Source organism: Helianthus annuus, chromosome 10 (assembly GCF_002127325.2).
Source record: "Helianthus annuus cultivar XRQ/B chromosome 10, HanXRQr2.0-SUNRISE, whole genome shotgun sequence".
Taxonomy (NCBI): Eukaryota; Viridiplantae; Streptophyta; class Magnoliopsida; order Asterales; family Asteraceae; genus Helianthus; species Helianthus annuus.
The window spans coordinates 14164117-14189251 of NC_035442.2; the positions used below are offsets into that span (position 1 = coordinate 14164117).

At 36.2% G+C, this 25135-nt stretch overlaps 2 protein-coding genes and 2 long non-coding RNA genes across 4 annotated transcripts; all 4 read left to right on the forward strand.

Annotated features, from left to right (window-relative positions):
• The first annotated feature begins 802 nt into the window (after nucleotides 1–802).
• On the forward strand, nucleotides 803–2338 carry LOC118483371. The gene is made up of 3 exons (XR_004870572.1): nucleotides 803–965; nucleotides 1044–1108; nucleotides 2306–2338. It is a non-coding gene; the product is annotated as an uncharacterized LOC118483371 (long non-coding RNA).
• A 1798-nt stretch (nucleotides 2339–4136) lies between these two features.
• On the forward strand, nucleotides 4137–6039 carry LOC118482595. Its single transcript, XM_035978132.1, has 2 exons — nucleotides 4137–5978; nucleotides 6025–6039. Exons 1-2 carry the CDS (start codon nucleotides 4137–4139, stop codon nucleotides 6037–6039), a joined length of 1857 nt encoding a protein of 618 aa, XP_035834025.1.
• A 3346-nt stretch (nucleotides 6040–9385) lies between these two features.
• LOC118483372 lies at nucleotides 9386–10923 on the forward strand. Its single transcript, XR_004870573.1, has 3 exons — nucleotides 9386–9548; nucleotides 9627–9691; nucleotides 10891–10923. It is a non-coding gene; the product is annotated as an uncharacterized LOC118483372 (long non-coding RNA).
• A 9700-nt stretch (nucleotides 10924–20623) lies between these two features.
• LOC118482596 (GDSL esterase/lipase At4g10955-like) lies at nucleotides 20624–22713 on the forward strand. Its single transcript, XM_035978134.1, has 4 exons — nucleotides 20624–20682; nucleotides 21057–21118; nucleotides 22015–22123; nucleotides 22356–22713. Exons 1-4 carry the CDS (start codon nucleotides 20624–20626, stop codon nucleotides 22711–22713), a joined length of 588 nt encoding a protein of 195 aa, XP_035834027.1.
• The last annotated feature ends 2422 nt before the right edge of the window (nucleotides 22714–25135 follow it).

The window sequence follows — 25135 nt, forward strand, 5'->3', positions numbered from 1 at the left end:
TTCGTCATGACGCCAATTGAATTTCGGGACGAAATTCCTTTCAACATGGGGATAATGTGACACCTAGCAAAGACGGACGTTATGTAAGCATCTTAGATGTAGTCCTATGTGACTAAAATTATGCTATATTAATAAAAGTATTGATGTCGAGTGCGTTTTCAATAACATGAATGATGAAGTTTCACTTATAATGTTGAAAGCTTAACCTCGAGTATTCATATAAGTCCTATCAAAAAAAAAAGTAATATCATAATTTAATACAAGACCATTCTTCATCACATAGCTGAAACAACAACCTCCTTCTCTATAGAATTACACCATTAAAAGCCCACATGTGCACACCATTTATGATGATAGCAGGGAACTAAATGCATATATAGATACTCACACCCTGAATTTCTTTTTAGTACAAGTAGAAACTCATTAAATGATAATCACACAACATTCCCTCCATACTACTTGGCTGATGCACATGACCAAATCTAGAATTTTTGTACCAGGAAATCTTCATTAAACACCCCTATTTACTCTCACCCTCAACCACCACACTCACATGTATGAGACCTAGGAGCACATGCCTATCAAACTACAAATCTACTGAATCTATCATCCCATACACGTATAAGGATTTAACACTCTCCTCACAAGCCTAGGTCACATGGTATGATTATTGAAGAAATCCTTAGGAGTACTTGATATCTCCCTAACTCACCTATCACTTAATACTAACCAAACCCATCTCTGATGACACTAACCCAATATAATAAACCCAACCATGATCAATGCCTATTTAAACCACCAAGTACCAGCCCCTTGACACCACCATTCAGACCCATTACACCACCCTCCCACTCGGTTACTACCCGTAGTGGCAGCCACCACCCCCACTTCTCCAAACCCGACAACACAAGGCTGCCTCCAGCCCCTCTCCGTTGGATTTCAGCCGTGTATACACATACTCGGAGGTAAAGTCTACACGTTCACTAGTTCTTATGTTATACGCTTAAGAAACCACACTAACGTAAGGCTTTTCTTGCACCAAGAAAACCATCCGGAGGTCACAAACACCACGAACCCAGCAAGGATTTGATCGCCCGACATCTTCAAGGTAAAAAAAAAATATATATATATATATACCACCTAAACTCTTGCTCGTTTTATATAAGTTCTCTGGTTAAACATATACACCCAACCCAAGTGATGTGTTGCATGATAAAAAGCTAGCTGGTAACAAAATAATAAGGGAAACCACAACTGTTGAACTTTAAATCTCTTAGTAATAAAAATAATTTTTGCTAGAATAAAAGCATCAACTATTTCTAAGATGTGTTTTTCTTTATCAAGTCAGTTACGAGCACTAATATTGGTACAAATGAAAGTAGTAACCTGGTAAAAGGTTTCATACTGGCAGACCTTAAAAGCTATAATTAAAGAGCCATAAGCTGGTCGTCCATGTAAATTTTCGATGTAAGGATGCCTACATAATCTATAATGTTTAATATTTGTTGAATGACATTTAAAAGCATCTATTTTAGAAATACAAAGTCAAAATTTAAGTGGTGACCAGACCTCATAGTGGCAGAATTTAAAATCTTTTTCAAGTGACCATAACCCAGTAGTAACCTTCTATTTTGACCAGATTTTAGAGCCTAAAGTATACCTTATTAAGTGGTACCAAAGCCCATAAAATATCACGTTTTTTTAGTAACCCATGAACCCTTAAAAGCCATCTACAAAAGTGGTACACAAGCTGTCCTTGTTGGACAGAATGTAATGTATTGCTACTCTAATCAGCCATAACTCCCAAACTATTGGTCAAACTAATATGCTTTATTAAAAAGCTAGATATAAGTTGTTTTTAGAATCCTTAAAGGCTAGCAACTAGATTTTTGAGTCTAAAACTCTTGAAAGAATGGCTTTCCCAAGGTACTATGAGTCTGACCCGATGTAAGAAAATGTAGTTTTGAAAGTTAGACTTGGAACATGGTAATGAACTCTACATTTTTTTTGAAGACCTAAACACATGTCATTACAGGAAAAAAATGTTAGAATTTAATAAAATCAGTTGCTTGGTGTAATATCGCCCCAAATACTATTAAAAAGTTGCGAATATTCGGATAATACTACGAGATAGCTTTCCATGAAATAGGCATGTTGCATGAAAACCATATATATGTATGCGTGGTAACTAGCTGACCGTACAAAAATAAATAATTACATGCATGTGTTGAAGCCAAAGAAATAGGGTGAACACTAGATATGTGCATAATAAATTATTAACATATCTCTAAAATATGTATCTTAGGATTCAAGGAAAGACTGAGGACATAAGTGCAAGGTGAGTGTTCACGGCCCCTTTTCCTTTTACTGGTTTTATTAACTTGGGGGAGAAACATGCTAAACTATATACATACGATTTGAGCCGGATTCAATCTACATGAGTTACTCAATTATCGCAAACATAAGCCCCTTATACTATAATCATTAACTTTAGGGTAAGCCATGGAAAATATGGATAGATCTATTTGGACCGACACCCCCTTTTATGGTCGGTAGCGCCGACTAGCCCGTCGTGGTAAATAATTGCATATTTTCCATAAGTCACTACAATGGTTCGCGATAAAACATTGTCGGGGCAAATCATTATGTTCAGTCCAGGTTTGATTATAGGCTCATGGAAATTATGATACATTAATGATGATTGACATCATATACACTATGGCTCGGAAAAAGTTTTACATTGACAAATATTTTTTTTTTATACTAAACCTGTGAACCTCGCCAACCGTTTGTTGACATTTTCAAGCATGTTTTTCAGGTAACTAGGTTTTCTCTCGGGAACCCAAGATGAAATAAAAGAAGGAAAAATCGTGCGGGCAAAACTAAAGTTATTTGGCGTCATTTCAATTTGAATAAATGTATTAACTAGAAACGATGGATTGTAACGAACAATGTATTGTGTAATAATATATATGTTAGTATGTTTGCAATAACCATATGCTTCCATGACGTCACACCTTGTGTTTTCCGCCTTGGTGGGGTGTGACAGATTGGTATCAGAGCCAATGGTTATAGCGAACTAGGTCACTCAAGCCGAAACCTGAACTATAACCAAGAAAAAAAAAATAAATAAATAAATAAATAAAAAAAAAAGAGAGGACTTACTTTCTATTATGGTGCATGCATACTAACCATACAGGCACGTTGTCACAGCATGAAAACCGAAAACCCATCTGAAGGATCTTACCATGGTTCCTCCACTGCCCAACCATTATCACCTCCCCTCGTAATCAGGAACATGAACGCAAGGGAGTATCGAGACACACTTACCCTTGGACTAACACCTGGGACCATGCCACCTCGAAAGAGGTCGTTACCTGGGGAAAAGAATAAGGAGCCTGAGTCTGGGCCAGCCCTCTACACTTTTGGGCCCACTTTAGCAGGGCCATCTGTTGAGGCCCCATGGACCATGGAAGTCCTAGGAGCCATGGTTAGTAACCACGACGAGTTACTTCGGGAAATGAGGGCCGAGATCCGAGTGCTTAGAAACCAAGTCAGAGATGAGGAGCGGACATCGGACACCCTCCGCCATCAGCTACAGGCGGTGATGCAAGCCAAGGAAGAAACCACACAAAGAGCCATCTCTGCTGAACACAGGCTCGCTGCGTTAGAAAATCAGTATGGAGCGGTCGACCAACGCGGAACTTTCATTGAGCAACAAATGTATTGGAACGAGCAACGAGTCTCCACTCTTGAACTCCAGATGGGATCTGTGACCGCGGGGTTATCCGTTTTCGCTAGCATGTTTCCAGGACCTCCAGCTTAGATTTATGATGTCTTAGATTTATGATGTCTGATGTAGTATTATTATGTTGACCCCTACTTAACTTACAATATCATGTAGTATCCTGAAATCCCAAAATATTGGGTAATTTTCAAATGATCCAAGTAGTGGACAATATTATTATTATGTGATCATGTGCTACTCTGCTTAATGAATTAAGATTTAAATTATGGTCACACACCCATGCATAAATATATATAAATGTAATGAATCACTAATGTTTTATCTACAAAAAAAAAAACTATTATTATGTGCTTAAATTGTTTATATCTCATGATCATAGAAGCAAAGCATGGCCCCGAAAACCCGAACAACTAACCAAGGCGAGAATCAACCAATGAGTGCTGAAGCGATCGCCCAAATGGTCGCCCAACAAGTAGCTGCGGCCATAGCACAACACGAAGCTAATAGGAGCATGGACACTGGAGATGGAAGCAATCACATAAACTCAAACCTCATCGGAGGATGCACATACAAGGCTTTCATGGATTGTAAGCCTAAAGGCTTTAATGGTTCTGAAGGGGCAGTTGGAGTAATTCGCTGGATCGAGAAAATGGAAGCTGTTCTAGACATAAGCAATTGTGCTGATAACACTAAAGTGAAGTTCGCAGCAAGCATGTTCTCTGATGAAGCATTGACTTGGTGGAATCTCCATGTGCAAACCATGACCCGAGAAGTTGCTCACCAACTAACTTGGGATGAACTAAAGACCATGTTATTAGAAAAGTATAGCCCAAGGAACGAGCTACAAAAACTCGAACAAGAATTTTGGCACCTTACCATGGTTGATGCTGAAGTTGCCGCCTACACCACCCGATTCCATGAACTGTCCCGTTTACTTCCCCACATGGTGACACCTGAATTCAAACGGATCGAGAGGTACATTTGGGGCCTAGCACCCCAAATTCGTGGCATGGTTACTTCTTCTAAACCACCTACCATCCAAAGCGCAGTAACCTTAGCCCACAGCCTCACCGATGAAGCCGTTCGCACTGGGGCACTAGGCAATAAAGGAAACGGAGGGAAACAACACGATAACAAGAGAAAATGGGCAGGAAAGAAAACAGGATACCATTCTGGGAAGAAGCAAGAAAGTGCACGAGTCTTTGCAGCAGTCGCAACAGAAAAGAAACCTTACTCAGGACCCCTGCCCAAATGCAACAAGTGTAATTTCCATCATCATGGCACATGCGAAAGCTTTACTTGCACCATCTGCAAGAAACCAGGACATACCGCCAAGAGGTGCAGATATGCGGGGAATGCTTCCACTCCCAGCCCCAACCCAAGGGCTTGCTTTGAATGCGGGGCCACTAACCATTTCAAGAAGGAATGTCCAAAACTGAAAGATCAGAATTCGAACCAGGCAAGAGGAAGGGCATTTGTCATTGGAGCAGGGGAGGCTCGTCAGGACCCCAACATCGTCACCGGTATGTTCCTCATAAATGATATCTATGCCTCTGTACTATTCGATACCGGTGCCGATAGGAGTTTTGTCTCTACCAGCTTTAGACCACTAATTAACGTAAAACCTGATAAATTAAAACATAAGTATGTTATTGAACTCGCCAACGGTAAATTAATAGAAACCAGTGAAATCATTCGTGGTTGCACCTTGAATTTGGAAAACCATAAATTCAGCATAGACCTCCTACCCGTTACACTCGGTAGTTTCGACCTCGTTATAGGAATGGATTGGTTCTCTCGAAATCGAGCCGAAGTAATATGCGGAGAGAAGACAGTTCGTATTCCACTCCCAAACGGTGAAGTGCTCATAGTCCAAGGAGAAAAGGGAGAAACACGAATGAAGATCATATCATGTATGAAAGCTCACAAGTATTTGAGGAAGAAGTATCAAGCGATCTTGGCCCATATCATCGGACAAGAGTCTAAGGAAAGAAGAATCGAAGACATACCGGTAGTCAGAGATTACCCAGAAGTCTTCCCAGAAGACTTGCCCGGGCTCCCACCCCCGCGACAAGTCGAATTTCGAATTGATCTAACACCCGGAGCGGCACCCGTTGCAAAGCCACCCTATAGGCTAGCACCGTCTGAAATGAAAGAACTGTCCAACCAGTTACAAGAGCTTTTAGACAAAGGATTTATCAGACCCAGTTCTTCACCATGGGGAGCACCTGTTCTGTTCGTAAAGAAGAAAGATGGAACTTTTCGCATGTGCATAGATTATCGGGAATTAAACAAGTTAACAATCAAAAACCGATACCCGCTTCCAAGAATTGACGACCTATTTGACCAGCTACAAGGCTCCAGCTACTACTCAAAAATCGACCTGCGGTCAGGATACCATCAACTTCGAATCCAAGAAGATGATATCCCAAAAACCGCATTCAGAACTCGCTACGGTCACTACGAGTTCTTAGTCATGCCCTTTGGCTTAACGAATGCCCCTGCAGTATTCATGGATCTCATGAATAGGGTATGCAGACCCTACCTAGACAAGTTTGTGATTGTATTCATTGACGACATATTAATATATTCACAAACCAAAGAAGACCATGAGCAACATCTGAAATTAATCTTGGAACTACTCAAGAACGAAAAATTATATGCCAAATTCTCAAAATGCGACTTTTGGATTCGCGAGGTTCATTTTCTTGGCCATGTCATCAACAAGAAAGGCATCCATGTGGACCCATCCAAGATCTCAGCAATCAAAGAATGGGAAGCACCAAAGACCCCGTCAGAAGTTCGACAATTTCTGGGCTTAGCCGGCTACTACAGGCGATTTATAGAAGGTTTCTCTAAGATAGCTCAGCCACTAACCATGCTTACTCAAAAAGACAAGAAATTCGATTGGGGGAATAAACAAGAATCTGCATTTCAACTGCTGAAACAAAAGTTGTGCAACGCTCCAATCCTTTCACTACCGGAGGGAACCGATAATTTTGTAGTTTATTGTGATGCGTCTCATCAGGGACTCGGTTGTGTCCTAATGCAACGAGATAAAGTCATAGCTTACGCGTCACGACAACTCAAAATTCATGAGAAAAACTACACTACTCATGACTTGGAACTAGGAGCAGTAGTGTTTGCGTTAAAGATTTGGAGACACTACCTCTATGGAACGAAGTGTACGATTTTCACCGATCACAAGAGCCTCCAACACATCCTTAACCAGAAAGAATTAAATATGAGGCAACGTAGATGGGTAGAACTACTTAATGATTATGATTGTGAGATCCGATATCACCCAGGAAAGGCAAACGTTGTAGCAGACGCCCTGAGCAGAAAAGAGCGTGTTAAAACATTACGTGTTCGAGCATTGGGAATGATAATTCAAACAAGCCTCACTAGACAAATAGGTGACGCTCAACGAAAAGCCTTAAAGGAAGAAAACTTAGCGGGGGAAGGACTGCGAGGAATGGTCAAGGAATTGGAATCTAAATCTGACGGAACGTTGTACTTCTCGAATCGTATTTGGGTCCCGATCACTGGGAACTTGCGTGAGTTAGTCTTAAACGAGGCCCATAAGACCAAGTACTCAATTCACCCGGGATCAGACAAGATGTACAAAGACCTCAAGGAGTTTTATTGGTGGCCCAACATGAAGGGAGATATAGCAACGTATGTCGGGAAATGCCTAACTTGCTCAAAAGTTAAGGCAGAATATCAGAAACCATCTGGACTTCTACAACAACCAGAAATCCCACAATGGAAATGGGAACAAATCTCCATGGATTTCATAACCAAACTACCCAAGACAATGACTGGCCACGACGCTATTTGGGTCATTGTTGATCGTCTGACTAAGTCAGCACACTTTCTACCTATCAAAGAAACGGACAAGATGGGAAAGTTAACCCAAATCTATCTCAAAGAAATTGTTGCGAGACATGGTGTACCTGTCTCGATCATCTCAGATAGAGATAGTCGTTTCACCTCCAGGTTTTGGCAATCGTTGCAAAAGGCCTTAGGCACTCGTCTGGATATGAGTACAGCATACCATCCTCAAACCGATGGTCAAAGTGAAAGGACCATCCAGACTCTTGAGGATATGCTCCGCGCTTGTGTCATCGATTTCGGAAGCAACTGGGATACTCACCTACCACTAGCTGAGTTCTCCTACAATAACAGCTACCACGCCAGCATTGGGGCAGCACCGTTTGAAGCTCTTTATGGAAGAAAATGTCGCTCACCTCTATGTTGGGCTGAGGTCGGTGACAAGCAGTTGACAGGACCCGAAATCATTCAGGAAACCACCGACAAAATTTTTGCAATTAAGGATAGATTGAAAGCAGCTCGCGATCGACAGAAGAGTTACGCTGACACCCGAAGGAAACCACTAGAATTCGAAGTAGGAGACCGCGTTATGTTAAAAGTCGCACCTTGGAAAGGGGTCGCCAGATTTGGGAGTCGTGGTAAACTAAACCCTCGATATATCGGACCATTCGAGGTATTAGCAAGGGTTGGTCCAGTTGCTTACAAGCTCAAACTACCACAAGAACTTGGCAATATTCATGACACCTTCCATGTATCGAATCTAAAAAAGTGTCTCTCTGACGAGACGCTCATTATACCACCTGAAGAGGCCCACATCGACGACAAGCTTCACTTCATAGAAGAACCAATAGAAGTAACGGATTGGAAAACACAAAAGCTCCGACGAAGCCGTATCAAGCTCGTGAAAGTACGTTGGAATTCACAGCGCGGTCACGAATTCACTTGGGAACGCCTAGATCAGATGATGAAAAAGTATCCCTCATTATTCAAGTCAAACCCCTTTCGTCATGACGCCAATTGAATTTCGGGACGAAATTCCTTTCAACATGGGGATAATGTGACACCTAGCAAAGACGGACGTTATGTAAGCATCTTAGATGTAGTCCTATGTGACTAAAATTATGCTATATTAATAAAAGTATTGATGTCGAGTGCGTTTTCAATAACATGAATGATGAAGTTTCACTTATAATGTTGAAAGCTTAACCTCGAGTATTCATATAAGTCCTATCAAAAAAAAAAGTAATATCATAATTTAATACAAGACCATTCTTCATCACATAGCTGAAACAACAACCTCCTTCTCTATAGAATTACACCATTAAAAGCCCACATGTGCACACCATTTATGATGATAGCAGGGAACTAAATGCATATATAGATACTCACACCCTGAATTTCTTTTTAGTACAAGTAGAAACTCATTAAATGATAATCACACAACATTCCCTCCATACTACTTGGCTGATGCACATGACCAAATCTAGAATTTTTGTACCAGGAAATCTTCATTAAACACCCCTATTTACTCTCACCCTCAACCACCACACTCACATGTATGAGACCTAGGAGCACATGCCTATCAAACTACAAATCTACTGAATCTATCATCCCATACACGTATAAGGATTTAACACTCTCCTCACAAGCCTAGGTCACATGGTATGATTATTGAAGAAATCCTTAGGAGTACTTGATATCTCCCTAACTCACCTATCACTTAATACTAACCAAACCCATCTCTGATGACACTAACCCAATATAATAAACCCAACCATGATCAATGCCTATTTAAACCACCAAGTACCAGCCCCTTGACACCACCATTCAGACCCATTACACCACCCTCCCACTCGGTTACTACCCGTAGTGGCAGCCACCACCCCCACTTCTCCAAACCCGACAACACAAGGCTGCCTCCAGCCCCTCTCCGTTGGATTTCAGCCGTGTATACACATACTCGGAGGTAAAGTCTACACGTTCACTAGTTCTTATGTTATACGCTTAAGAAACCACACTAACGTAAGGCTTTTCTTGCACCAAGAAAACCATCCGGAGGTCACAAACACCACGAACCCAGCAAGGATTTGATCGCCCGACATCTTCAAGGTAAAAAAAAAAAATATATATATATATATACCACCTAAACTCTTGCTCGTTTTATATAAGTTCTCTGGTTAAACATATACACCCAACCCAAGTGATGTGTTGCATGATAAAAAGCTAGCTGGTAACAAAATAATAAGGGAAACCACAACTGTTGAACTTTAAATCTCTTAGTAATAAAAATAATTTTTGCTAGAATAAAAGCATCAACTATTTCTAAGATGTGTTTTTCTTTATCAAGTCAGTTACGAGCACTAATATTGGTACAAATGAAAGTAGTAACCTGGTAAAAGGTTTCATACTGGCAGACCTTAAAAGCTATAATTAAAGAGCCATAAGCTGGTCGTCCATGTAAATTTTCGATGTAAGGATGCCTACATAATCTATAATGTTTAATATTTGTTGAATGACATTTAAAAGCATCTATTTTAGAAATACAAAGTCAAAATTTAAGTGGTGACCAGACCTCATAGTGGCAGAATTTAAAATCTTTTTCAAGTGACCATAACCCAGTAGTAACCTTCTATTTTGACCAGATTTTAGAGCCTAAAGTATACCTTATTAAGTGGTACCAAAGCCCATAAAATATCACGTTTTTTTAGTAACCCATGAACCCTTAAAAGCCATCTACAAAAGTGGTACACAAGCTGTCCTTGTTGGACAGAATGTAATGTATTGCTACTCTAATCAGCCATAACTCCCAAACTATTGGTCAAACTAATATGCTTTATTAAAAAGCTAGATATAAGTTGTTTTTAGAATCCTTAAAGGCTAGCAACTAGATTTTTGAGTCTAAAACTCTTGAAAGAATGGCTTTCCCAAGGTACTATGAGTCTGACCCGATGTAAGAAAATGTAGTTTTGAAAGTTAGACTTGGAACATGGTAATGAACTCTACATTTTTTTTGAAGACCTAAACACATGTCATTACAGGAAAAAAATGTTAGAATTTAATAAAATCAGTTGCTTGGTGTAATATCGCCCCAAATACTATTAAAAAGTTGCGAATATTCGGATAATACTACGAGATAGCTTTCCATGAAATAGGCATGTTGCATGAAAACCATATATATGTATGCGTGGTAACTAGCTGACCGTACAAAAATAAATAATTACATGCATGTGTTGAAGCCAAAGAAATAGGGTGAACACTAGATATGTGCATAATAAATTATTAACATATCTCTAAAATATGTATCTTAGGATTCAAGGAAAGACTGAGGACATAAGTGCAAGGTGAGTGTTCACGGCCCCTTTTCCTTTTACTGGTTTTATTAACTTGGGGGAGAAACATGCTAAACTATATACATACGATTTGAGCCGGATTCAATCTACATGAGTTACTCAATTATCGCAAACATAAGCCCCTTATACTATAATCATTAACTTTAGGGTAAGCCATGGAAAATATGGATAGATCTATTTGGACCGACACCCCCTTTTATGGTCGGTAGCGCCGACTAGCCCGTCGTGGTAAATAATTGCATATTTTCCATAAGTCACTACAATGGTTCGCGATAAAACATTGTCGGGGCAAATCATTATGTTCAGTCCAGGTTTGATTATAGGCTCATGGAAATTATGATACATTAATGATGATTGACATCATATACACTATGGCTCGGAAAAAGTTTTACATTGACAAATATTTTTTTTTTTATACTAAACCTGTGAACCTCGCCAACCGTTTGTTGACATTTTCAAGCATGTTTTTCAGGTAACTAGGTTTTCTCTCGGGAACCCAAGATGAAATAAAAGAAGGAAAAATCGTGCGGGCAAAACTAAAGTTATTTGGCGTCATTTCAATTTGAATAAATGTATTAACTAGAAACGATGGATTGTAACGAACAATGTATTGTGTAATAATATATATGTTAGTATGTTTGCAATAACCATATGCTTCCATGACGTCACACCTTGTGTTTTCCGCCTTGGTGGGGTGTGACAGATTGGTATCAGAGCCAATGGTTATAGCGAACTAGGTCACTCAAGCCGAAACCTGAACTATAACCAAGAAAAAAAAATAAATAAATAAATAAATAAATAAATAAATAAAAAGAGAGGACTTACTTTCTATTATGGTGCATGCATACTAACCATACAGGCACGTTGTCACAGCATGAAAACCGAAAACCCATCTGAAGGATCTTACCATGGTTCCTCCACTGCCCAACCATTATCACCTCCCCTCGTAATCAGGAACATGAACGCAAGGGAGTATCGAGACACACTTACCCTTGGACTAACACCTGGGACCATGCCACCTCGAAAGAGGTCGTTACCTGGGGAAAAGAATAAGGAGCCTGAGTCTGGGCCAGCCCTCTACACTTTTGGGCCCACTTTAGCAGGGCCATCTGTTGAGGCCCCATGGACCATGGAAGTCCTAGGAGCCATGGTTAGTAACCACGACGAGTTACTTCGGGAAATGAGGGCCGAGATCCGAGTGCTTAGAAACCAAGTCAGAGATGAGGAGCGGACATCGGACACCCTCCGCCATCAGCTACAGGCGGTGATGCAAGCCAAGGAAGAAACCACACAAAGAGCCATCTCTGCTGAACACAGGCTCGCTGCGTTAGAAAATCAGTATGGAGCGGTCGACCAACGCGGAACTTTCATTGAGCAACAAATGTATTGGAACGAGCAACGAGTCTCCACTCTTGAACTCCAGATGGGATCTGTGACCGCGGGGTTATCCGTTTTCGCTAGCATGTTTCCAGGACCTCCAGCTTAGATTTATGATGTCTTAGATTTATGATGTCTGATGTAGTATTATTATGTTGACCCCTACTTAACTTACAATATCATGTAGTATCCTGAAATCCCAAAATATTGGGTAATTTTCAAATGATCCAAGTAGTGGACAATATTATTATTATGTGATCATGTGCTACTCTGCTTAATGAATTAAGATTTAAATTATGGTCACACACCCATGCATAAATATATATAAATGTAATGAATCATTAATGTTTTATCTACAAAAAAAAAAAACTATTATTATGTGCTTAAATTGTTTATATCTCATGATCATAGAAGCAAAGCATGGCCCCGAAAACCCGAACAACTAACCAAGGCGAGAATCAACCAATGAGTTGTAAATTTTTTTAGCAACCACTGTGTGTTTTTTTTGTGTGTTTTTGGTGTGATAAACGGAAGGTGGTGAGACGTTTCTATTTATATAATTTTTTTGGCGCGTAGGTTAGGCGGGATGTTATTTCTATAACACAAAATGTAAATAACATTTATTCGGATGAAAAGTTTGGCGTTATATATAATGGCGTTTCCTATGTTATGGCGTTTTTGTAAACAGAGAGTTTAAATAAAAACACAGAAAAAAGCACCCAGTAATAAATTTGGCGTTTTGTATTTTTTTAGCATTTTATTTTCAATGACGTTTTATGTGAGAAATAACTTTTTACTTTTTTACCCTTAATGACGCGCGTCCACGTAATAAAATTGGTGTTATTTATTAAAATGGCATCGCGCCAATCTAGTCTATAGATTGTTTTGATCGGACGACGCATAAGCGTTCTCTCCGTTCTCACACTTTTGAGCGTTTTCTCTAAATCCTGACCCTATATATATATATGTATATGTATATGTACGTATGTATCCGATATGTGTGTTTTTCTTTTAATTTTTCAATATAAAAAATGGATCCCCAAAATACCCCTGGTTAATAATGGGGTTTTTGGACGGAGTTAGGCAATGTGATCAAAATGACAACAAAAAGGAAAAGTCAAGGACCCAGAGAAGAGAAAAAAACTACTTGGACTATATTGGCAAATTTGGACAAATATCAGGAACTAAAATGAGAATTTAGTCTAAGAAAAAACCATCAAAAGTTTTTGAAAGCATGAAGCCCGTGGTCCTTCTTGTGTCTCCTCCTCTGAAACACGAATCCTTAACAATCTCGGTTCATCATCTAATTCACACACACACTCCACCCTACTTATATATTCTCTCACTTTCCTCTTAACTCAATAATTGAAGTATATATATGTACACACACAAACCATTGAATTTTCACACATTTATGTATGAAAATGTGTTGCTAGTTAAATTTAGTTTAAAAGTCTACAATTAAATAGTTGAGAGTGTGTACCAGGATTAAATAAATATAATCTTTAATGTAAAATAAATGCAAATATCTTTTTCTTTTTAATTTGATGCACAATGCCTTCCAAACGTATGCTTTTTCATCATGAAAAATATGCAAATGGGCCATGATTAGTTTCAACACAAAAGCTTGCATCAGTTTGGAAAATATATTTGTTATATGTTGGCTTCCTAGATTCATTAGAAGAACCACCTAGTTACTTGTTAGCAATCAATCTACTTACAATAACAATTTCACATTATGCATACCACCAAGAGATATATATCAAGAGATGAGATAACCATAGGAGAAGGGTGTAAACCTATGAACACTGTAATGATACAGTTGATATGAGATCACACACATAAATACAATATTATATTTTTTTTGACACACATAAAATACAATATTATATAAAATAATTTTGTGATACACACATCCCTTACATTAATTATGTAAGTTTTATAAATAAATTCTGTGGTGGTTGTTATGTTGAGTTGCTTGGAGGACCCACTAATGAATGAGAGTCTTGATTTTCATAATCTGCAATTGGTTGCTTCTTGACAAAGATTAAGAAAAAGGTTGAACGCGTCTTCTTTTCTACCAACTTTAATAATGTTTATCTTCTATTTTCTATTTGATGTAGACATGTAGTAATTAAAAGTTAAGATTAAGTCAAATTTCAAGAGTATAAGAAAATCGTTAACTAATAATCGAGTGTGATGCCAATGAGGTGGTGGTGGAGAGGTATGAGAGAGATTTGGTTTTCTAAGTGACCCAAGTTCGATTCCTGCTCTCCGCGTCATTTTCTGCGGCATCTGGTGATGATGGGAGACTAGGCGAGTAGGCGGAGATCGCTAATTCGATCCTTGAACTGAGCAGGTTTTACCTCACCGCACTGTCGTGCCTTCGGGAGAGTGTTCACGGGCTTCGGCCTTAAGTGAGTGTTTTCCCCAATTCGGAGGCGAGTGTATCCGGATGTGGTGAATTTCGCTAGTAACCCATTTAGAGGATTCGTTAACGGTTAAAAAAAATAATCGTCTGTAATCCAAGTCTACAAATTCAAACAAATATTATCTATAATCTAATTCTAATAAAAGAGTCCTATTAATGCCACATGGCATTTTCTCATTCAAAAGTCTTACTAAAGCCATATGGCATTTCCTCATTCAATTCACTAATAATATATATTTATATTTCATATGCATAAATATTATAATGCATAATAATAACAATAATAATCTAATCTAATACTAATAAAAGAATCATGTTAGTGTTACATGACATTCTCTTCTTAAAATTGTATCTTAATGCCATGTCGCATTCTCTCCGTTACTATTATTATTAATTCTTATTATTATTGTTATTATATCATATTAATATACAATTTATTGATTTATACACAACAACAAATAAATAAATATTGTTATTATATCATATCAATATATCCAATTTATTAAATTATACATAAGTATAAATAAATACGTAATACATAAAAATATTTATCTTATACTATTAAAGTACTTTAATTATTTATTTTTATTTTCATATGTGACATTAGATTTTTTTTTCAACATTGCTGATCAAACCAAATTAGGTATTTATCTAACCAAATAATTTATTTGCGAATAACTAAACACAGGTATCTCTTAGTTTAGCAATAATATTATTTTATTAATAATATATTAGATTAATATTCAGTTATTATTATTAGTATATAACACATGTGGTGTCCGATAACAAAAAAAAAACTTTATTGCGAATATAACTCTTTATTCAACGAATTTTATACCACCATGCCAATAAACCTATAAAAACGAATATGGTATATAGTTTAAAATTTAAATTATATTTTATATAATTTAGATTATATTTTAATTTATTTTTGTAATTATATATCAACAATGATTAAGTTAAATAGAAGGTATTTACAAAGCTTTTTAAGTTCACATTTAAGCGATGATATAAATTAATGGGGTGGGTTTTATTTGAATTAAGAAAACAATAAATTAAATAAGTAAAAAGACAAAAATGCCCCTCATTAAACTGATTTTTTTGATGAAGTTAATTGGTTGAATGAAAATGACAAAAAGAATGCAAAACTCAGGAACTAATGAAAATAATTGTTATTGCTATTGTTATTATTATCTATTCGTAATTATTAAATTATTATAATTATGAATTATTATTATCTAAGTCACTAGGTTATAGTGTATGCGTTACACGGGTTTACGTAACATATTGTCTTTATTCAACCCGTGTAATACGCGGGTCGCCGCAATGCGGCGGAGATTCTTTAGTTATAACTAAGTCGACCTAGGACCCGCACGCTATGTTAAACCTGTCAAACGTGAAAAAAAATAGATGATGTAAAAACGTTCACCCATACACGCACGTTGTGTCGTGGTAACTCGCAAAATTTAGAACGAAATGTAAAAACGTTAAACCAAAGACCCACGTTGCGATGTGTTAAGTCACAAAATTTAGAACCAAGCATAAAGCGGAAAATTTGCGGAAAATGAAAACTATAAAGGATCAAAGTTGAAAGTAAAAAAAGTTGTGAGGATAGATTGCAATAGATAAAAAGTTTTGGGTTAAAAGTAAAGAAAACAAATAGTTTTGGGTTAAAAGCAATTATGAAATACTTTTGGGTGAAAAGTAAAAAAAAATCATTTTTTTTTTAAAACCCCTAAAGCCAAGGTTACGACAACCATATACATAACCATTTTTTCTTTGGAAAACCCCCAAAGCACACCCCGCGTTACGGCGGGGCGTAAAACGTTGTCAAATAGTACTAATGTCACACAACCGTGATCGACCACCAACACTAACTCGACCTAGGATTTGCGTGTTGCGACGAACCCGTCAAACATGAAAAAATAGAGGTAAAAATGTTGAACCACACATGCACGTTGCGCCGTGTTAACTTGCAAAATTTGAAACAAAACATAAAAAAGTTGAACCACACTCATACGTTGCGTCGTATTAAATCGAAAAATTTAGATCTATACGTAGTAAAAAACGTTAAACCAAAGACAAAAAGTATAATTGACACAAGTTGTGAAGTTAAATCGCAAATAATGAAAAGTTTTGAGTTAAAGTTAAAAAAACAAATTTTGTAGGGTTAAAATTGCAAAAGGCAAAAACCTTTTGGTTAAACCAAAATAATCAAGTTTTTTTTTTTTTTTTTTTTTTTGAGAAATCCCCAAAGCACAAGTTAGATTTTTTTTTTCAACATTGCTGATCAAACCAAATTAGGTATTTATCTAACCAAATAATTTATTTGCGAATAACTAAACACAGGTATCTCTTAGTTTAGCAATATTATTATTTTATTAATAATATATTAGATTAATATTCAGTTATTATTATTAGTATATAACACATGTGGTGTCCGATAACAAAAAAAAACTTTATTGCGAATATAACTCTTTATTCAACGAATTTTATACCACCATGCCAATAAACCTATAAAAACGAATATGGTATATAGTTTAAAATTTAAATTATATTTTATATAATTTAGATTATATTTTAATTTATTTTTGTAATTATATATCAACAATGATTAAGTTAAATAGAAGGTATTTACAAAGCTTTTTAAGTTCACATTTAAGCGATGATATAAATTAATGGGGTGGGTTTTATTTGAATTAAGAAAACAATAAATTAAATAAGTAAAAAGACAAAAATGCCCCTCATTAAACTGATTTTTTTGATGAAGTTAATTGGTTGAATGAAAATGACAAAAAGAATGCAAAACTCAGGAACTAATGAAAATAATTGTTATTGCTATTGTTATTATTATCTATTCGTAATTATTAAATTATTATAATTATGAATTATTATTATCTAAGTCACTAGGTTATAGTGTATGCGTTACACGGGTTTACGTAACATATTGTCTTTATTCAACCCGTGTAATACGCGGGTCGCCGCAATGCGGCGGAGATTCTTTAGTTATAACTAAGTCGACCTAGGACCCGCACGCTATGTTAAACCTGTCAAACGTGAAAAAAAATAGATGATGTAAAAACGTTCACCCATACACGCACGTTGTGTCGTGGTAACTCGCAAAATTTAGAACGAAATGTAAAAACGTTAAACCAAAGACCCACGTTGCGATGTGTTAAGTCACAAAATTTAGAACCAAGTATAAAGCGGAAAATTTGCGGAAAATGAAAACTATAAAGGATCAAAGTTGAAAGTAAAAAAAGTTGTGAGGATAGATTGCAAAAGATAAAAAGTTTTGGGTTAAAAGTAAAGAAAACAAATAGTTTTGGGTTAAACGCAATTATGAAATACTTTTGGGTGAAAAGTAAAAAAAAAAATCATTTTTTTTAAAACCCCTAAAGCCAAGGTTACGACAACCATATACATAACCATTTTTTCTTTGGAAAACCCCCAAAGCACACCCCGCGTTACGGCGGGGCGTAAAACGTTGTCAAATAGTACTAATGTCACACAACCGTGATCGACCACCAACACTAACTCGACCTAGGATTTGCGTGTTGCGACGAACCCGTCAAACATGAAAAAATAGAGGTAAAAATGTTGAACCACACATGCACGTTGCGCCGTGTTAACTTGCAAAATTTGAAACAAAACATAAAAAAGTTGAACCACACTCATACGTTGCGTCGTATTAAATCGAAAAATTTAGATCTATACGTAGTAAAAAACGTTAAACCAAAGACAAAAAGTATAATTGACACAAGTTGTGAAGTTAAATCGCAAATAATGAAAAGTTTTGAGTTAAAGTTAAAAAAACAAATTTTGTAGGGTTAAAATTGCAAAAGGCAAAAACCTTTTGGTTAAACCAAAATAATCAAGTTTTTTTTTTTTTTTTTTTTTTTGAGAAATCCCCAAAGCACAAGTTACAAGTCTTTATGCATGAAAAAGTTACTTATTTATATATGAAATAATTATATGGTTAGGAATAGAGGATGGGATGTGAATACTATATAATACATTTCCCTAGGATTAAAATGTAATTTTGCCCGTTAATTTTAAGACGGTAGATCAAGAGTCATTGCTTGTTCCCTGATCTTTCGTCCCTTTCTCCCAATTTCACCCTCAATTCAATGTCAGTCGCCACAAATAAATCTTGAGCCGATCAAGAATGCTTAGATGATTCAAACCGTCAACGCAATTACTAATTCAATCAATTAGGTTTCATGTGGTCATCGCCCTCTTCAATGGTACTGAAGGTGACTGAATGTTGTAATTGAGGCGTTCATGCGTTTCTATCCTACCCAACCAAGCGTCGTGCGAATTTTATGTTATAATAGGTATTGAAGATGACTAAATGTTGTAATTGAGGTGTTCATGCGTCAAAAGCTGATTACGCTCTTCTTCTGCCAACGGTAAGTTGTGTATTTAGGTTCCCTAATTTCTATTGTTTCTTTTAAACCTAATTCGGGTCTTCGACGTGGATAGATTTGCTTCCTAATCCTAATTGAAAACTAATTCATGTGGTTTAAAAACTGAAAATGGTGAAACATGTCATTAAGTGATTGAAGACGATCACGCAGTGAACACAGAGAATATCATGATTGCACAATATCGTATCGTACCGGTTCCGTAGGTATGCACAATACTGGACACGATGTTGTTTTGTATTTTCGATTTCACCTCAAGTTGTTGTTGAAGAAATTAGGAAGCCTCCGTTTTGAAAGGCTTAGGTAAACGAATTTAAAACCATATGTTATATAGATTCGTTTATCTGATTGATTATTGTCCAATTGACCTCTTAACTTAGTTTTGTTGCTGGAGCAGTAAGCATAAAACCTGTTTTCCCTTGTTGAAGGAACTAGGAAGCAACCATTTTGAAGGGTAAGTCAACCATCTACTTCTAGTCAGATTGGTAAGTGAATTTCCAACCTTAACTTTGCTTTATTAAGTTTTAATCCGATTGTTAAGGCAATTTCAAATACATTACACTGATTTCTTGTTAATTACCATGTTTTCACTACACGGGTGGTTTTACTTTGCAACTAGCAATTTATAATTTATATACATATAACTGTACATGTAGAGATGGTGTATAATAGAAATTTTGCTGCAGGGAAGAAATTTTTATAAATGGTAGAACATTCCATTGTTGGCTTACTTAGAAACATTACCGACTGATTACCAATTTCCCAAACGCACCCGATGGACAGTGGCGGAACCAGAAATTTTTTCTTATGGTGTTTATTGGATACCCCGGTTTATAGTAACCCGGAGTTGAACTTTTTTGGATCTGTTCCGATCTAGTCGAGTCAAATCACATAATAAAAGCAAATATCACAGTAACGGTACAATGTCATTGAATTAAAACACATAATAAAATTACAAAGTCATTTGAAAAATATAATAAAATGCATTTAATAGTTGTTTTGTACGCATTTTCATGTTTTGAAAACGATTCATAATGTTTTCAATGGCAACTTGAAAAGAAAAACTCTTTTCATTATAAAAAACAAGTGCACGCATCATTCAAATGATCCTCAAACAGCTTGTTAGTTTAAACAATTGAAACAAAACCAATTAGACATGGGGCTATAATGCTTATTGGATTAGAAAAAATAAAAATTAAGCATGGACCTTTAATGATTTAAAGTATACTAATTAAATTCAAGTAACTGGGCTTAATTTTTGAAATATAAATTTGTTTATTATGTAATTGTTTTAGAAGAAAACAAAACAATGGTGTCGTTTGTAAAAACACAATGGTGTCGCTCGTAAAAAAATGGTGTTGCTCGAATTTTTCCTAATATACGTTGTATTTGTTACACAAAATTCAATGGTGTCGGACGACACCGTTGTTCAAAGTGTGGCTCCGCCACTGCGGCGATGGATAAAGAACTGGTTGAACTCAGCATTGTTGCAAATCTTCTTTCGATGAGTCTTAGGTACATTTTATTTCGCTTCATCTCTTTTATAATTTCTTACTTTTTTCCCATCCGATTTCGTTTTTTCACTTTCTTATTCACGAATCACTTGTTTTGCCTGCACTATTTTGGGTTTTTAGATGAGATTTGATGATAAATTGAAGAAATTTGTGATCGTTCACAGTTTTTGCAGAATTCTAAATGTCTTATTTAGGTTATATCCAAATTCACCATGATTGTAGTTAATTGAAGCCTGTTTGTTGAAATTTATTTGTGAAATTGAAGCCTTTTTGTTTTTCAATTTGAATTTTTTCATGTTGTTTGATGGTTTCTTAACTTCTAGGGTTCTGTTTGAATTTTTTTTCATGTTTATTTGATGGTTTCTTAACTTTTAGGGTTCTCTTGGTGCTTAGAAATGTGAATAATTTGACATATTCTCTGCGCATTCATGAAATCGGTTTTGGTTTCGCGGAATGCAGTTTCTATTGATGATCCAGTGCATTTATTAGTTGTACGTTACAATCCTTGAGGATTTTGTGATTGTGATTCTTAGAATGTTTGGAGTCAAGTTGGTGTTATTTTGAGTAGGGCTGTCCATTTTTACCAGAGCCCGAATGGGGGAATATCCGAACAACCTGAACACGGCCAACCCGAACCTTATATGGGTTGGTTATCGAGTCACTTTTCCCGGCCAGATACCCAAACAACCCAACCTGAAAAACCTGAAAAAAAAATCCCGAACATTTATTATCTCTTTTTTTATAGATGTGTTGGGGCTTTTGAACGTTAACATCTTCGTTATCAAAAGTAAGCGCCTTTCCACCTACTTTTTTGCGCTTCTCGCCTAGGCAACAGGCGAGGCCTATGCGCGTTGAGTGCTCCTAGCGTATTTGATAACTATGGTTGTCAAATTGTCTGATATTCTTTTAGTATCAATATGAATTTTAATGATATTTTATAAAAGAAAGCATTTTTTTTCTTTCATTTTACATCTAAACCAAAAACCGAACAACCTGACCTGAACTAACCTTAACCCGACTAACCCGAACTTAAATGGGTCAGTTATCGGGTCACTTTTTCCCTGCCAAAAACCCGAAACCCAAAGAACAATCCTACCTTTGGGAATTGAAGGGAATGAATCTTTGATACATGTCTTTGTATGAAGGGTTAGATAGATTTGTTATTAGGTGATTGATTGTGATCTTAGTATCTTACTGTAAAGAAAATGCAATTTGAACTTATGTTTAAGGCATAGATGGTTTGTTACATTACACCTAACAATGTGTATTAATAATTTAATATCAATATGATTTTGTAAACGGGTGTTTAATTGTGTTGTTAACTTCCAGTAAGATAGTAAGATTGAGAGTCAGGACCCGAGCTTGAAGAACTTGGAAGGCATAATTTCTGAAAGGGAAAGTTTTGAGCTTTGCGGTCCTTCACACTTAACTAACATTGACTGGTAATGTTTTTTGGCTTCCGTTCTTCAATAGATCGTTGTTCAATATTGAAACAGTTTGACTATATGCATCGCCATTTTATGAATGTTCAACATTTAATCTATGTTGTCAACAGCTAAAGTCGCACTTAATGCGCATAGGCCGCTAAGTTAGCTGACTTTAAGCATAAGCATTCGTTTTTTCTTTATCAGTAAAATAAATAATTAAAGTAAGGTATATGTTTAATGACAACAGGACTAATCCAGATCACCGAAGATCCGTTGCAGCATGCTTGGTTCAAGGAGTATACATCTTAGAGCGGGACCGTCAAGAAAACCGTCAAGCATCAAAAGCTCTCGCTCCTCCATGGTGGAACTTCTTCCAGTTTGACTTACACAGTCAACTCATAGACGACGCTGATTCATGCATCTTCGGTGCCATCTACAAATCCAAACACCCACCTTCACAACACACCCCGTCTTACGTCATCGCTTTCCGTGGCACGTTAATCAAAGGCAACGCGTTCTCACGTGACTTGGAACTCGACATCCACAACATAAAAAACGGATTGCATCTAACATCAAGATTCGATATCCCACAATTTCTCATGTGAGGGTTGCATTTGGTGTCGTCTACATTTCATAACTGGTGTTAGGTTTTTATTTTTTAAGTAGAAGTCGGAACCGGTACCATTTGCTCATCCCTACATGTAAGTACGACATCTTTTACAGGTGGTAACTGCGTTATTGAAATACACACTATCTACATAACTTTCAGTCATATCCTTCTTTTTGATGTAATTATTTCAGGCTTTAGTGATTCACTTTTCAATTCCCTTGATAGCGTGATTTGTTGTCTAGCAGCCAACTCCCACAATTGTTGTCTATATATATCTATATATATATATATATATATATATATATAGAAAAAGTATATCGTACATTATGGCTTAACGTACTTCACGTACAACAACGTGCGTGATTTGTTCTATAACATGCGTGATTAATGTTTTCAATATGCGTAATTATTGTTTTTCAACATGCGTGATTTTGGATTTTTGAGTTATAACGTGCGTGATTTTAAAATGAACGTGCGTAATTACCTGTCGTACGTGAAGTACGTTAAGCCGGAATGTACGTTAACCTTCCTATATATATATATATAGGGTAGGATATGGTAAAAAGTGTTTAAAATGTGAGAAGGGTAAGAAGTGTTTTAAACCATTGGATATTTGATCTAATGGTTGAGATCAATAGGGTATAAAAATGTAAATTGTGTTTTAATTAGAAGGACCTTATGTAAAATTGAAGCGCAATAGTGTCTTTTTAAATGTTTCAAATATGGTAACCGTATCCCATGTCACACCCCAACCGATGGCGGAAACATCGGGATGAGACGAACAAATTGCTCAAAACAACATAACACTAATTGTGACAATATAGATTAAATCAAATTTCATAAATGCTAAGATGTCATACAAGATTCAAACATTGTACCAAAAATAGTTCAAAGCATTGTTTATTCTAGATGGGTTTCTAGGTTCATCCTAGCTTGTTTTCTTGATCACTTCGTCTATCAACCTGCAACATGTATTAAAATAACATCAACAAAAAGTTGGCGAGTATACAAGTTTGATACAAAGCATAAAGTAGAATAAAAAGTTTAAGTGCTCATATCCAACATGAATAACATGATCCAAGTTACTACTTTGCCTTTCCCAATAGACTAGCGGGAGGTTAACACGTTCAACTTGTTCAATACGATCAACTTGTTTAATACGATCAACTTGTTAGATACGTCCAACTTGTTAGATACGATCAACTTGTTAGATACGATCAACTTGTTAGATACGATCAACTTGTTAGATACGATCAACTTGTTAGATACGATCAACTTGTTCAATACGATCAACTTGTTTAATACGATCAACTTGTTTTAATACGATCAACTTGTTCAAATACGATCAACTTGCATAGCATATGAGATTAACAAGCAGCAAAATGTTTCGTGTTTAAATGTGGATAGAGTGTGAATATAACAAGTTTCAAATGTTGTGTAATTTGAATATGGAATACATGTTGCACCCAAAGTGTTTAAAACGAAAGTGGGATCGAGTATACTCACAGTGTTGCGTTGCGATTTCTTGTAAGGACGCACGAGTAAAGAAGGAAAATCCGAGAGAGCAAACGTGATGGTTATCCTAGATATGGAATACCATACGAGAGACGATTTAATTATTTGGTTAAATAAATAATCCCAATAAATTAATTATTTAGTTGTTATAGGTTATCTAAATATCAACCTTTAATTATAATGAATTGTTAGTTACCCTTTTCTTTGTTATCATTGATAAATAAAGGATGAATTATAAAGGTTATCTAAATATCAACCTTTAATTAACTGTTAAGGTTAATATAGGTTTAAGGATTTAAAGAAATAAAATGATTTTTTAAGATAAATACCCCAAAAAAAAATATATATGTGCAGCAAATTTGTAGGGCGCAGGGTCCAACCTGCGACCTCGTAGTCGTTTTACACAAATCCAGCCATTCTACCACAATTATTTTGTAAAGTCAATGTTTCCATTTTAATTAAACATGTTTCAATAGATTCCTTACAAACACATACGTGAAGTATGTGGTTTCCAAATCTTTGCAACTTATTTGAATAAGAAATTTTTATCATTATCTTTTTTTTCTTTTTTTTTTCTTTTAGAACTAACAACTTAGTGGAAAAGATTGTTACCATAAAAAAAAAAAAAAAAAATTAATGTTATTATTTTTAAATTTTGACTGTTATGTCATCTTCTTCCTTAAAAACATACGTGACCATAACAGCTTTTTAATGTCAGCGAGTAAGGATAAAAGAAAGATAAAAAAAGAAAGAAGATATACCGAGCCGAACGAACAGTGGACTTCGGGTACTCCGATGAATCGTCTCTTTCATTAAAAAGGAACTATACGAATCTGATATGTATATAACTATAGTTTTAGTGGATCGAACGGGAGGTTGAAACAAACAAAAAGAGATTGAGA

What these genes read in the sequence shown, in the direction of transcription:
- LOC118482596 (XM_035978134.1), top strand. Translation starts at nt 20,624, where the DNA reads ATGGATAAAGAACTGGTTGAACTCAGCATTGTTGCAAATCTTCTTTCG. An exon ending in CTTCTTTCGATGAGTCTTAG is followed by an intron (nt 20,683 to 21,056) that starts GTACATTTTATT and finishes CTTAACTTTTAG; the next exon opens with GGTTCTCTTGGTGCTTAGAA. An exon ending in CACTTAACTAACATTGACTG is followed by an intron (nt 22,124 to 22,355) that starts GTAATGTTTTTT and finishes TAATGACAACAG; the next exon opens with GACTAATCCAGATCACCGAA.
- LOC118482595 (XM_035978132.1), top strand. Translation starts at nt 4,137, where the DNA reads ATGGCCCCGAAAACCCGAACAACTAACCAAGGCGAGAATCAACCAATG.